The 12,981-nt window shown below is 37.4% G+C and overlaps 1 protein-coding gene across 3 annotated transcripts in view; it reads right to left on the bottom strand.

The window, feature by feature from the left end:
• Nucleotides 1–5,495: 5,495 nt before the first annotated feature.
• The window catches only part of ccnt2a (cyclin T2a), a 29,110-nt gene continuing 21,624 nt past the window's right edge, over nucleotides 5,496–12,981 (bottom strand). The window contains exons 6-10 of one of the 3 annotated variants that reach the window (XM_072579664.1): nucleotides 11,087–11,132; nucleotides 9,595–9,758; nucleotides 8,412–8,482; nucleotides 7,167–8,322; nucleotides 5,496–7,044 (exon numbers count right to left, since the gene is read on the bottom strand). In XM_072579664.1, the coding sequence (XP_072435765.1) occupies nucleotides 7,004–7,044; nucleotides 7,167–8,322; nucleotides 8,412–8,482; nucleotides 9,595–9,758; nucleotides 11,087–11,132 (1,478 nt within the window). In that variant the 3' untranslated portion in view covers nucleotides 5,496–7,003. Of the gene's footprint in view, nucleotides 8,323–8,411; nucleotides 8,483–9,594; nucleotides 9,759–10,760; nucleotides 11,133–12,981 lie in introns of those variants that run through there. The other 2 variants (XM_072579663.1, XR_011961708.1) reach the window with 2 other exon arrangements.

The following is a 12,981-nucleotide window of genomic DNA, read 5'->3' as shown; positions in this document are numbered from 1 at the left end:
AAACCCAATTTTGTATAGCAGTTTTCCGTACCATGATTTTTTATAGCATAAGATTGCAAAGGAACATAATTGTCATGTTATAGCAGAAGTACCTGAACCTTAAGAATTTTAAATCAATATGGTTGGAGATGAGCTTAATATAGGACATGAGTAAATTCATGAAGTTTCCCAAATTAAAATATGCTACAAAAGTCACCAAATGTGACCAGCATCCTAGAGACTTTACAATTCCTCAAACATCCCCCTATTTAATTAGTAAAACTAATGAAACAGAAACCATATTTCTACAGCTACAGCTTCCATCTGAAAGGTAAAGCTGAATAGCTCCTTTAAATTTACCAAATGTGAACATTAGAAAAATAAACTACCACTAATAAAACCTATTTATCCAATACAATTTTTTTGGGGGCGGTGATGGTTGACACAAGTTTCACTTCACATCTAATGACTTTTCCGATTACACTGAAAGGTCTGGGCATTTCACAAAAGACCAATTACATTATTTAAAGCACTAGTGAAACCTACTAATATTGTGCTAAATGAACAAAATTGATAAAGGCAGCAATATTGTTTTCTGAACATCCGAGTAAAGTTTCCTAGAAGGCTCTCTATCCTTATTTTTTGTCTTTTCACATCTTTGATTTAAATCCTTCACAAACTGTGAATGTTATCAGAAAAGAGAAAACAAAATCATTGTTTTACTCTTGGTTGCAATTCAGTACAATGGTCCAGATCATTGGCAAGTATGACAGAATTCAAATACACCAAATGCATTACTCAGTTTAAATTACAGACAACTCAAGAGTGAAAAGGATGAAATAAAAAGTTATTTCTATCTCTATCCCAAGAGGTAGAGTTAAACTTTCCAGTTACGCCATCTACACAGCTTTGATTTTTTTTGAGTCATAAAGGTGTACAGCACGGAAACAGACCCTCTTGTCCAACTATCCCATGCCAACCAGATATCCCAAACAAAAGTAGTCCCCACCTGCCAGTACCTGGCCCATACCCCCTCCAAACCCTTCCTATTCATCTACCCATCCAAATGCCTTTTAAATGTTGCAATTGTACCATCCTCCACCTCTGGCAGCTGATTCCACCCTCTGCTTGAAAAGGTTGCCCCTAAGGTCTCTTTTATATCTTTACCCTCTCACCCTAAATATATTACCTCTAGTTCTGGACTCCGCCACCACAGGGAAGAGACTATCTATTTATCCTATCCATGTCCCTCATGATTTTATAAACATCTATAAAGGTCACCCGTCAGCCTCCAACGCTCCAGGGAAAACAGCCCCATACTGTTCAGCCTCTCCCTATCTATTGCTCAAATCCTCCAATCCTGGAGGAACTTTTCAGGAGTTTCAACTTCAGTATGCTAAGTGGTTCTTCCTAATAGTATGGCCCACTCATGAAAATAGTCATTATCCAGTTAACTTAAGCGCTGGAACCAAAATGGTGTAAATTCTATGAACAAGGGTCACAGATCTCTTTTGTTTTAAAAGTGCACTCTGGTCAAGCTTTTTGCTGTCTGCACACATGCAGACACTACCAATCAAGCTTGGCAGTTGCCTCTGCCATGAATCATCTTCACACTATGGTTCAAGGTTAACCATCGAAAGCAGCATGGAACAAGGTTGAAAGTTTTAAAATTTGAATAACACCAATGTTTGTTTTCTGTGCAATAGCTCATAGCAAGATAAATTTAGTTGAGGATTAGAGTGTTTGATTTGAGGAGCTCAAAATGCAATGAACTGCAATGACCAGGCAGAGCAGACAACAGGATTTCATTATTTCGGTACTCAAGGAGGTTCAAATAAAAAAGTTTGAGAACTGCTTCAGTAAAATCAGATTTTTCAAGTGCTAGAAGTGGCACGGTGAAAAGCATTCTACAATATTCATGTGATTGCTTTACACATGCACACACTTTGTGGCACCCAGAACTGGCACTGATGTGTCCTATAAATAACGTAGGTATATGATACTGTTCCTTGTTAAATATGATCCAGGTATATACCAAGTATCTTTAAGGATGGAAAACAATAAAACTGCAAGGTTGCAAGCATGATTGATTTCTGACAATTTTCTGATTTGCATTCATGCTGGATGAATACCAGCTCACTGAAATTTATGATTTGACTTACATTTGATCTAGGTTGGTCACCAAGTCTTTTAACATTGATAGATTTTAGATGAAAAAACTCCACTTAATTTGTTGTTAGCTTCCATCAGCATTTCTGTGTCAATTTAAGTGTAGATATAAGGCATGTTGAATGGTTCTGAAGGTTTAAGTGCAGCAAGAACTATTTATCAGCATTATGGAGTAAAACTGGACTGCTGTACTTTTTTCTACGTCCTTAAATGATTTGCAGACATTTTGAAGATCACAAACATCTATGCAATATTAATAAATCCCAGTTTCTCTCTGTAGGGTCAAACCATCATTGGCAAATGGGAGGCATATTTCCAGGAAAAGGCACTACTGGTTTTACACTTGGAAACCTCGAATGTGTTAAGTTTGGACTTAAGAATTCCAAATGCTTAAAACAAAAGCAGTAAAAATATCAAAACTAAAATTTACCTACTGTTCATGTGCAAAAAAATTATATAGCCTGATCCAACATCACCCCTATACTTTGTGGCTCAATTGTGATTAATACTGGGATAGATTGACAAGTCAAAATTAAGGTTACAAAAACCTTGTAACAAATACCCTGAAGTGCTTTGACATATTGCCATCCATGCAGCAAATTAGTAAGAAAATAACTAAGACTCACCCATTCATAGTTTATCTTTTAAGCGAAGATGGAATCAGACTGCATGCTGTATCAGGTTACCAGCTGCATCGAGATGAAAATTGGTCAATTGTTGAACCATAATTAAAACATATCTAGCTAAGCCTAATGATGGACCAGAAACATCTCACCTGAGAATGTAACTCATTAAAATAGTTTTTTTAAAAAAAACTTGACTGCAATCAAGAAACTGAAGATTAAATTATTACTTTCAATTGTTTTGACCAAAGTTTCCTAATTATAGTTCTTTTAAAAGAAAATTGAGTAGATTTCAGTACATGTTCTGAAATTCATGATAAAATAATCTGTAAATAACAAGCATTCCAGGTCAGTAAGAGACAAGTCATTCTTTGCTGTTGAGATGCAGTTTATTTTATGTATACATGGAATGCCTTTGTGGTACCCAATGCAAAAGCACACAAATAGCATGAAAAATCACCAGCGTTCTAGAATTGACAGTTAGCTGATTTTAGGCACTCAATAGGAATTGCAAAGCAGTAACACTGAACTAATACATGAAAACATATCAATAGCAAAATACAACTCTTTGCATTTATTGGGATACAAGCAGCCACTATTAGTGTTTCAGACTACTTGAGAATATAAACCTGCAAATTCATAGATAATCTCAACTGGCAAAGTAACTACAAATCCTCTGATGTCACTTTAGATTGTCTTTGGAGGAAGCTATGAAGCCCTTCACCAGCACAAACCTATAATGGCACTACGAACCAATAACTTTGCATTGATTGCAGGAGAAAACGTCAGTAAACAAAAATCAAATGCAGAACAGAAAATGAAGTTAGGGAGTCAATGAAAAGGGAAATTAAACCAAATGTGAATGGAACCTACAGCAAGTAACCAAATATAGGGTACCATAAGCAAATGCCATACCTAACTGAATCTCAAATAAATTAACATGCCTACAAAGGGACACAGTAAATACATAATCGCACAAGTGAAGGATTAACCGTTGTAGGTATAAGCACAAGCACTCTCGATTAGGCAGTATGTTTTAATGTGAAAGATAAATGAATATTAATGTACCAATGTTGAAAGTGAGTTGCTTCCAAATCAGTTAGGAATTTGCAAAGACAAGTTTGAATATTGGGAAGCTCTACTCAACACCAATATTAGGAACAATGTCAGTAAGAAAATTAAACACCTTAAATTTATTTTGATACAGTATACTGGTGTATAACTATTCAAAAATACAAAAAGCTCAAAACACACTAAGGAATAAACTCTAGGGTTGACAGGAGAGAAAGGAAAAAAATTGAAAGTAATAAACATGTTCAAATATGGTTTGAGAAGTCTGGATAAAAATCGTGACTTATTTTAAAAGTACACTTTTTGCTCTAAAATTCTCTAGATGTAGGGTGCATCTTATACAGTTAAGAAATTTAAGTGAGAGTTCTTGAGCTGGATAATAATTTTTGTGGACACCTTATAAATGATGCTTATGCTGATACTGCTACATTGCCCTGGTTTTCAGCAAGTTCTAATGCCAAGTCTGAAGGCTGTGGTGCAACTTGTTCTTCTTTCTGCCACAACAACAGTTGAAACTTTTATGAAAACATAAGTTGCTGTAAATGCTCAGCAGGTCTGGCAGCACCTGTGAAGATAAATCAAAGTCAACATTTCTGGCCCGGTGATCTTTGAGGAACATTAACTTTGATTTCTCTTCACAGATGCTGCCAGACCTGCTGAGCTTTTCCAGCAACGTTTCATTTTGGATTTACAACATTCTCAGTTCTTTCAGTTTTTAGCTCATTACTAATACAAAGAATTCCACCATATACAAGGTGGTTGGTTCACAATAGGCACTTGCTGTTAAAAGTAACCAACGAGTAAGCAATTGTTAGATGTTGCACTGTGTTGACGTGCTTGCAACTAGAAAAAACACTGAAGGGTTGCATTTCACTATGGCATGCCTGCAGACAAACCATGAGATCCTTGTAACGTCGATTCACCGATGCCGCAGATATTTCTCTACCATCTCACACATTACATTCATCATAAATACTGTTGGCTCATTTAGTTCACTTGAGTATCACACATTTTCCCATGGGCAGGGGAGCCAGACTCTCAGCAAACTATGATGAGAACAGACAGGTTCCTCACTTTGATCATGATATTGAAAAGATACAGGTGTGATTCTACAAACATGAAGAAGTGTTTAGAAGTAACAGTTAAGATCACTAACAAATCTGTAAAGTATTCAGTTAACAGCTGACATTATCAAAACTATACATTGAAGCTGAAGGGGGAAGATGGGTTTCCAGGATCAAAATGTATTTACAGGTCAATTAACAAAAGATCAGTATAAAGTAATCAAAATTTGAAGTGACAGAAAAGCTGGATGCTCTAAATTACAATCCTAAATATTTACTTCAGACAAGGATAATTACACTGTGGCACAGGATCCATTCACACTGTGAAGCAATGTACCATAGAATCCTACAAAATTTCCATGGTAAGCTTGTAATTACCCCTTGCAAAAACAGAAGGCATGCACATGCCAAACAACTTGTTTATTTCCAACTACAAGAACAATAGTACTAGATACCTCCCTGAACTTTTGGTTTAGAGAGAATTCAAAGAACTGTCTTTGCTTAGAGGTAATAGAAGTTTTGGTAGTATGAAATTAGAAAATGTATAGCTAAACAGTAATGTTAAAGTAATATTTCATTCACCATTGCATTAGGTTCAAACACTTCAAAGCTTATAGTTTTATTATTTTAATAATGTAGCATTATTCACAACAGAACAAAGAAAGACAACACAAAGCAACGTGAATAACTATCACATTTATTGATGAATTCAACTAAGAAATTTTCAATGTTAAGAAGGTAATATCTGACCACTGACAGCAATTTATTTTTACATTACTATAATGGCATGAACAATGCTCCAGTCTCAGTCTCAATTACTTAAGACCCAAAACAGTTCAGTTCTGAAACAACACTCAATCATCAAGCTTTTCTTGCATTATCCTCCACATACAAAATAGTTGGTACAATAATTAAGCTGTGTTCTATCATTTTCAACAGTACTACTTTGGTGTTTCCATAAGTCATAAAAGGTCAGATAATACCTTTTTAAGATATCCTTACTTGTGTAGTTGACTGCAAACCTATATATATATATATGCCTGAAAAAAAAATCACATCATTAACAGTAAATTGTTCCTTTTACTTTATAATCCAAGCATACAGAAGCTGGAAAGTTAAGAGGCTGATTGACACTTTGATCCCTGTAGATTAAGATGTATTTAAAGTAATACTTAAAGAGCTAACCTAAAAAAATACAGCCATCATACTTATGACTCAACTTCTCTCCTACATGAGCCTTGACAATTTTTTAAATGTTACATTAATAACCCAATGTAATCAAGAAACAGCACATTGCCTGGGTAAATTACTTCAACAAGCCATGAAAATTGTTAAATGCACTTTATAGCAAATTCAGTCATATGTAAACCTCTCTTTTTTTTAAACTTTTTATACTTACAAGCAGCTCCAAACCTGAGTATTCATAGTACATCTAAACATACAAAAATGTATGTACATTTTTCTCCACTTTCTGGTAAACTAATACAGTTGTCTCTAATGTCCATTTTACATCCCTTTTGTCCTAGAAACATGCAAAAATCACCATACAATAGAAGGACAAAAATTAAATGTGAAAAAAATTGCACTCCTTTGAAAGATGTGGCAATATGAACATGGGCTTTGACAGATTGCAAAACCAACAAACTGCCACATTATCAGTGTGCACAACGTATTAGGCATTAAACCTTCACAAGCAGCAGTCTGCCGTCTTTAATTTTCAATTGCTGAAATATCGGCAAAATTAAATATGCACATCTCATGCTAGAAGTTACAGTTTTGTAATAATACTATGTAGAGCACAACCCTTTCAACATTCACCTCTGATTATGCTTACGCTAATCTCCTTTTCAAAGTGGAGAATGGGGAAGCAGTGCTCAGATCTAATGGAAGCAGTGGCAGCAATGACTTTTGTCACAGCTGAATTAAGAGGGAGAGGAATTCCAACTTCAAACACAGGCTGCGAATTACGGCTACATGTTCACTCCTTGAGCACTTAAGAGTGACTCCAGCATATCGTAAGTATCTTTGTAGTCCATGTGCTGACTGTTTGCATTGTATTCTGGATTGGCGTTGTGACCGTTGGCCTCTGTAGGTTTCCTATCCAGTTTCATGAGGGTGCTGAGTTGTCCATAGCCCACCTGGTATGTGACAGTGGGAGGAGGGGAGGAGGGAAGGTTAAGAATTAAGTTGTAAGGGTATATATACTGCTTCACAGAGGAGGAAGAAGAAGAGGAAGAGGAAGAAGAGCTAGATGAAGTACCTGCAGTCTTGGAGGTTTTGCTCATTTTGGGATGGTGGTTGTGAGAGGTATCACTGGTGTGCGCCCTCTTGCGTGAAGAGCTGGAGCCAGTGGAACTGCCATCACCGCTCAGACCCACAGGACTCCTCAAAGCTCCTCCTTTCGATGCATCAATACCGTGTCTACTACTCCCACTACTGCTGCTGCTGCTGCTATGCGAATGCTTGTGGCTGCTATGGTGGTGATGATGAGAAGAATGGTCCTTCCGTTTTTCCTTATGATCCTTGTTTGCACGTGGACTTGTGTGCTTGCTCTTACCACTGCCCTCATCTGAGGAGCTGTGTCTTTCAGATGAGGGAACTTTAATTTTCATTTTTAGCTCATCCTTAGAAGCCTTTTCTGTTGGTGGGATGGGTATCCTCAATTTAAGCAAACCCTTCTCCTTTTTATCAGCTGCATGTCTTTCTGATTTTTCTGATGAAATAGGGATTTTCATCTTAATTGGTGAAGTCACAGCATTACTATTATGCTGAATTTGCTGCTGCACCGGTGCACGTTTTTTCTGTTGTTCAACTAGGGCTTGAGCAGCAGAAGCATATTGTTCTTTCACATCAGACTCCAGTGTTTCTAATTTGCGTTTCTGTACTGCAAGTTCTGCAGCAAATTTTTCCCTGTATCTGTCCAAAGCTAATTTTTGAGGAGCTGGTACAGTTGGAAGGGGGAATCCATGGTGTTTACCATTACCAGATTTAAGATGTTCATGTTTACTAGAGGAGTGCCCTGAAACTTTTTCAGATCGATGATGGCTTTGAGCTAACTGTCCAGATGTTGACTGCTGAATGGAGATCATATCATTTTTGTTGACAGGTACTGACAGATCTTGTTTATGAGAATGAACTTGCTCCATGTTCTGGTGCGGATGCTGAGGCCACTCTTGTTGGGAGGTAGAACTGAATGAAGTGGTAGCCATCATCTCAGGGACATGTGCTGGCACTGAAATACCACCAGAGTTCAATGATGCAGGTAGAGACGTTGTGGAATTTGATTTAGGAAAACTTGCACTTGAAGCAGGATCACCACCAACAGAACATGTAGATTCATGGGGCCCAGATGAACCAGGAAGAACATTATCAGCTATCTGACCATCTATTTTTGGTTTCTTTGCAGCCTGATTAGCCTTTAAAGAAAACAAAAATGAAGTTAATACTTTAAAAAAGTTAAAATGAAAAAAAAATTAACTCAACATTTGTAAACTAGAAGCTTTACCCGCCAGTTTCGTATCCTCTTCAATCTGCTTGGAGTTTTCTCCAGTATTTGCAGAAATTCATGTGTTAACTCTGCAAATAAAACCCAAACAAGGTTAGACCATAAAAGCATGGTACTGACAATAATTTGTAAATTCACAGACAAAAATCATTTTTTTTTGCAACAGTCAGAAGCACTGGAAGTTTTGAATTGTTTGTAATTCTAAGAGCTTCCAGCAAAATAACTATCTTATGCAACAGGAAGATGAATTAGATATACTCCTGTCTTTTACTGAAAACGCATGTTTTAAAAGGGGTCTTACGACATTACAAGTTTTGGAAAAAATTTTTTTGAAAAGCATGTCAAATTCATCTACTTGAAATTGATTACTATCAAATCATGGCAGAATATCTAGCAAGAGACACTCAATTAAGATTGCACATATTCACAAAGCAATACAATTTTGGAAATAAAATTGATGAGGATGCTTTTTGAATATCATCCTGAGTTTAAGTGGTGGTATGCGCAGCACGGTGACTCAGTGGTTAGCACTGCTGCCTCACAGCGCCAGAGACCTCAGGCAACTGTCTGTGTGGAGTTTGCACATTCCCCCAGTGTCTGCGTGGGTTTCCTCCGGGTGCTCCGGTTTCCTCCCACAGTCCAAAATTGTGCAGGTTAGGCGAATTGGCCATGCTAAATTGCCCGCGGTGTTAGGTGAAGGGGTAAACGTAGTGGAATGGGTCTGGCTGGGTTGCGCTTCGGCAGGTCGGTGTGGACTTGTTGGACCGAAGGGCCTGTTTCCACACTAAGTAATCTAATCTAAACAAAAAAAAAAGGCAGTACAATGAATAATTTAAATAAATGTAGACCCTCAGAATGGTTTGCCACACAATATACTCTACGCTCTCTAAAATGAAACAAAATTTCAGGAGATAGATTCTGTGCTCTGCCTAGAAGCTTGTCACTTTGGGTCTTTTCTCTAAACCATTTTGATAAATTACAAGATACAGACTAGTCCGACCAATATTCAGGTTGGAAGGGGACACGTGCATACTGTGCATTATTGAGGGCTGATTACCCAGCACACTGAGCTGCATAAGATTATTTTGCTGTACAGCTCTAAATATTAAATTTATATGCCATATTAGTACATTGTTACAAAACAAAAATCACAACACTAGTTAGCTACAAACTTCCAACTAACCATCAAGTAATTCCAGAGTTACAGATGGATCCACATATTCCCACCAATGTTTTCCATCTGTGGATACAGGTATTTCCCAGTTGGACCACTTGCAAGCCAGATGTATACACACACACGCTATCACGGTAGGTTTGTACTGCAAGCAAAATGTTGTCAGATGCAAACTGCAGTGGGGAATATTGATGATCGGTGAATCATGGAGTGGGGAGGGAAGAATACAAGAGACAAAAAAAAAAGGAAGCTTTTTTAATTGTGGAGTGAAAAGACAGTCATCAATATCTGCAGAAGGTGGGTCACACTTCCAGCATAAAGCTGAAAATGGGTTCACTCCAGATAAAGCACAGATGAATTGTCATAAATGCCCAATATGGAAGTAGTATATGCACCACTGTACATTGGCTTAATGAAAAATTATTTTCTTGCTCCTTACTAGGTAGTCTCAAACGCAGACCTTTTGCAAAATATTTACTAATTGGCCATTCTTTACAAGTCTTGCAACATTTAACAGTGGGGATAATTTACATTGGTCCAAAAACGTAACAATTCACTTCCACTGAAGTTTGAAAAAGCTATCTGGTAAGGAAAGTTCAAATAATTTTGAAATTTCAGGCAGTAATTCGACTGACATTCAAGTTTTATTAGGCCAATGTACACTGGTTGTTTATACATTTAAATGTGGGTATGCACAAAATATGGACCTACAAACAATATATGGCCTGTTCTAATTTCTATATTCTTCCCCATTTCAAACCATATTTTATGCAACATCGGTTTGCACAAATTGTTAACCATCTAAGTAGCTACACATTAACATTGGTGCGTGTTACCAAAAACCATTTCAAATAAGCTAGTAGTAATCTGCTACAAATACCAAATTAGATAAAATGTATGGAGCACTTTTATGAACTAAAAGGATACTTGAATGTTTTGGCAATGACAGAACCTCAGCAGTTTTATTACCCACATTTGGTATCTCCAGTTATTTTAGGGGGCCATTGAATTTCCATTGTAACTGGAAGTACAACCCAACAACTTGCAGTTCTTAAAATGTGCTGCAATGTTTTAATCTGAAAATATCAAAATATTGTTAGAAATCAATTAATTTTGGAAAACAAATTTTGCAATTCAACGAGAAGTGTAAAAATGTTAAATGCTTTCATACTTACCATGATGCTTGTGAATTCTAGGTTAAGTATATCTCTTTGTAATCTTTAGTTGCTATTCAGGCTACCAATTTTTAGAGTTATGCACTCAGAATCGAATTAATGTAACCAGAGAGCACCACTACACTTCTCATTGTGCATTTAACCCCTTAGTGCCCAAAATACCCTTGTACAGTACACCGCACTGCAAACAGAGAGATACCATCACAGTAGATGAAAGGACATTTCTCTGTTGCAACAAGGGTTTGAGACACTTGTTAGGGGGCCCTGCAGTAAGGGAAGCAATAGTGTGCCTGAAACAGTGCAACAAAGAGGGTCAGGATAACAACCTGTTGGTAGCCATGAAATAGGATGTCTGTGCCAAATCCTTGCTTGCTGTAACAAAAATAAAACAAAATTAGCTGCAAGAAAAGCTAAAGACTGTGGACATCAGCATGTACTTAAGTTCAAAATAACCACTGCTCTGTGTACGTCACAATGTTAAAACCAATTATGATATAGGTGGCAGCGATTTGGCTCATCATTGTTATGGTTTATATTATTTAGTCTGGCTTCTTCAGCTGTTGCCAATCTCTTGCTTTTTCCTCATATTACTATCCAAAAAAACCAAGCTCCTTTGAATGCCTCCACAGAACCCGATTTGATACTCTAACTCGTTGTGCGAAAAGTTTTTCTCTCAGTACCTTGCTTTGTTTACACACACCACCTTATGCCCTCTTACTCTGGATTCTTTTAGAAGCAGAAACAGTTTCATCCTATCTACTGTCTAGCCCCGTTCATGATTTTGACAATCTGTCAGATATTTTTGCAGCCATCTCTCTCTCTAGAGAGAGAGAACAATCCCTACTTCCTCAATCTATCCTCATAGCTAAAGATTCTCATGTGGAGCCATCGTAATAAATGACTTCTCAACACATTCACATCTGTCCTGTAACATGGTGCCCACAATTGTAAGTAATACTCCAGATGAGGTCTGTCAAATGTCTTGTACAAGTTCAACATCACCTCCTTGCTCAATGTCCCTATTAATAAGGTTGTAAATGCTAAAAACTATTAACTGCTCCACATGACCTGCCATCTTCAATTATCTGTGCACAAATACACCTATGTCCTTATTTTGGCTCTGTGGTCTTCTGATAAAAGCACACTACCTCACTTCTCTGCAGCGAGATCTTGATAGACAGAGATAGGTGGCAGGTGGGGGGAGGGGGTCAATGTCCTTTTGGAATTCCACACTATCCTCCTGGCATTTACACATTTAGTGTAATCTGCAAATTTGGAAATTGTCCCTTGCATGCCAAGATCCAGATTATTATATGCCAAGAGAAACAACAGTCCCAAAACAAACCCCCGAGAATTCCACTACAAACATTCCTCCAGCCAGAAAAATACCCACTGATCATTACTCCCAGATTTCTACCACTCAGCCAATTTTATATTCATTATTGCCACTGATGCCATGACTTACAGTTTTTCTCATGTCTGTTGGGAGGCACTGTATCCAAATATTACTGGAAACCCTTGTGTACCACATCATAAGCATTACCCTCATCAACCCTTTCAAAGCTCTTCAATAAGTTAATCAAACATTACGTCCCTTTTAGAAATCCATGCTGACTTTGCCTAATCAACTCACCTTTTTCTATGTGACTAATGATTCTAGCATGAATAACTGTTTCTAAAAGTTTCTCTCAGTGAAGTAAAACTAACTTGTCTGCAATTGCCAGGATTAAACTTTACAACCGGCTTTGAACAAAGCCAGAAATGGGGGCAACTCTCCAGTCTTCTGACACCAGAGTCCAGGCAAGACTGAGTGGGCATATAGCTGGAAGCCACGCTCCCTAAATTCTTTAGGTTTTGGAAATTCATTACAGAATATTTTCCCTCCACATTCTTTCCACTAGTTAGTGGTCTTTATCGAGTAGTTTTTTTCCTTTTTGATCCACAGCTCTAATCAAATGGCCTCCATCCTTGAATTCTCCAAAACATTCTCTTTCAGCTCTAATGCTCTCTTCAGGCAACACTGCTAATCCTCTTCAACTTTCTATCTGTCCTGAACAATTTGCACCTAAGAATATTTAATGCAGAGTCTTATCCTTAAGCCAGTTAATCACTGTTACATCGTAAATCCATACTGCATTCTACATCTAACTCCTCATCTTTATTTCCTACATACGTGCACGTTAAGAATAGTTTGGACTTTCTTTTCCCCCTATTCTAACTT

Source organism: Chiloscyllium punctatum, chromosome 10 (genome assembly GCF_047496795.1).
Source record: "Chiloscyllium punctatum isolate Juve2018m chromosome 10, sChiPun1.3, whole genome shotgun sequence".
NCBI classification, from domain to species: domain Eukaryota; kingdom Metazoa; phylum Chordata; class Chondrichthyes; order Orectolobiformes; family Hemiscylliidae; genus Chiloscyllium; species Chiloscyllium punctatum.
The sequence above is the reverse complement of the archived record's forward strand: the minus strand, read 5'-3'. Positions and strand labels throughout refer to the sequence as shown.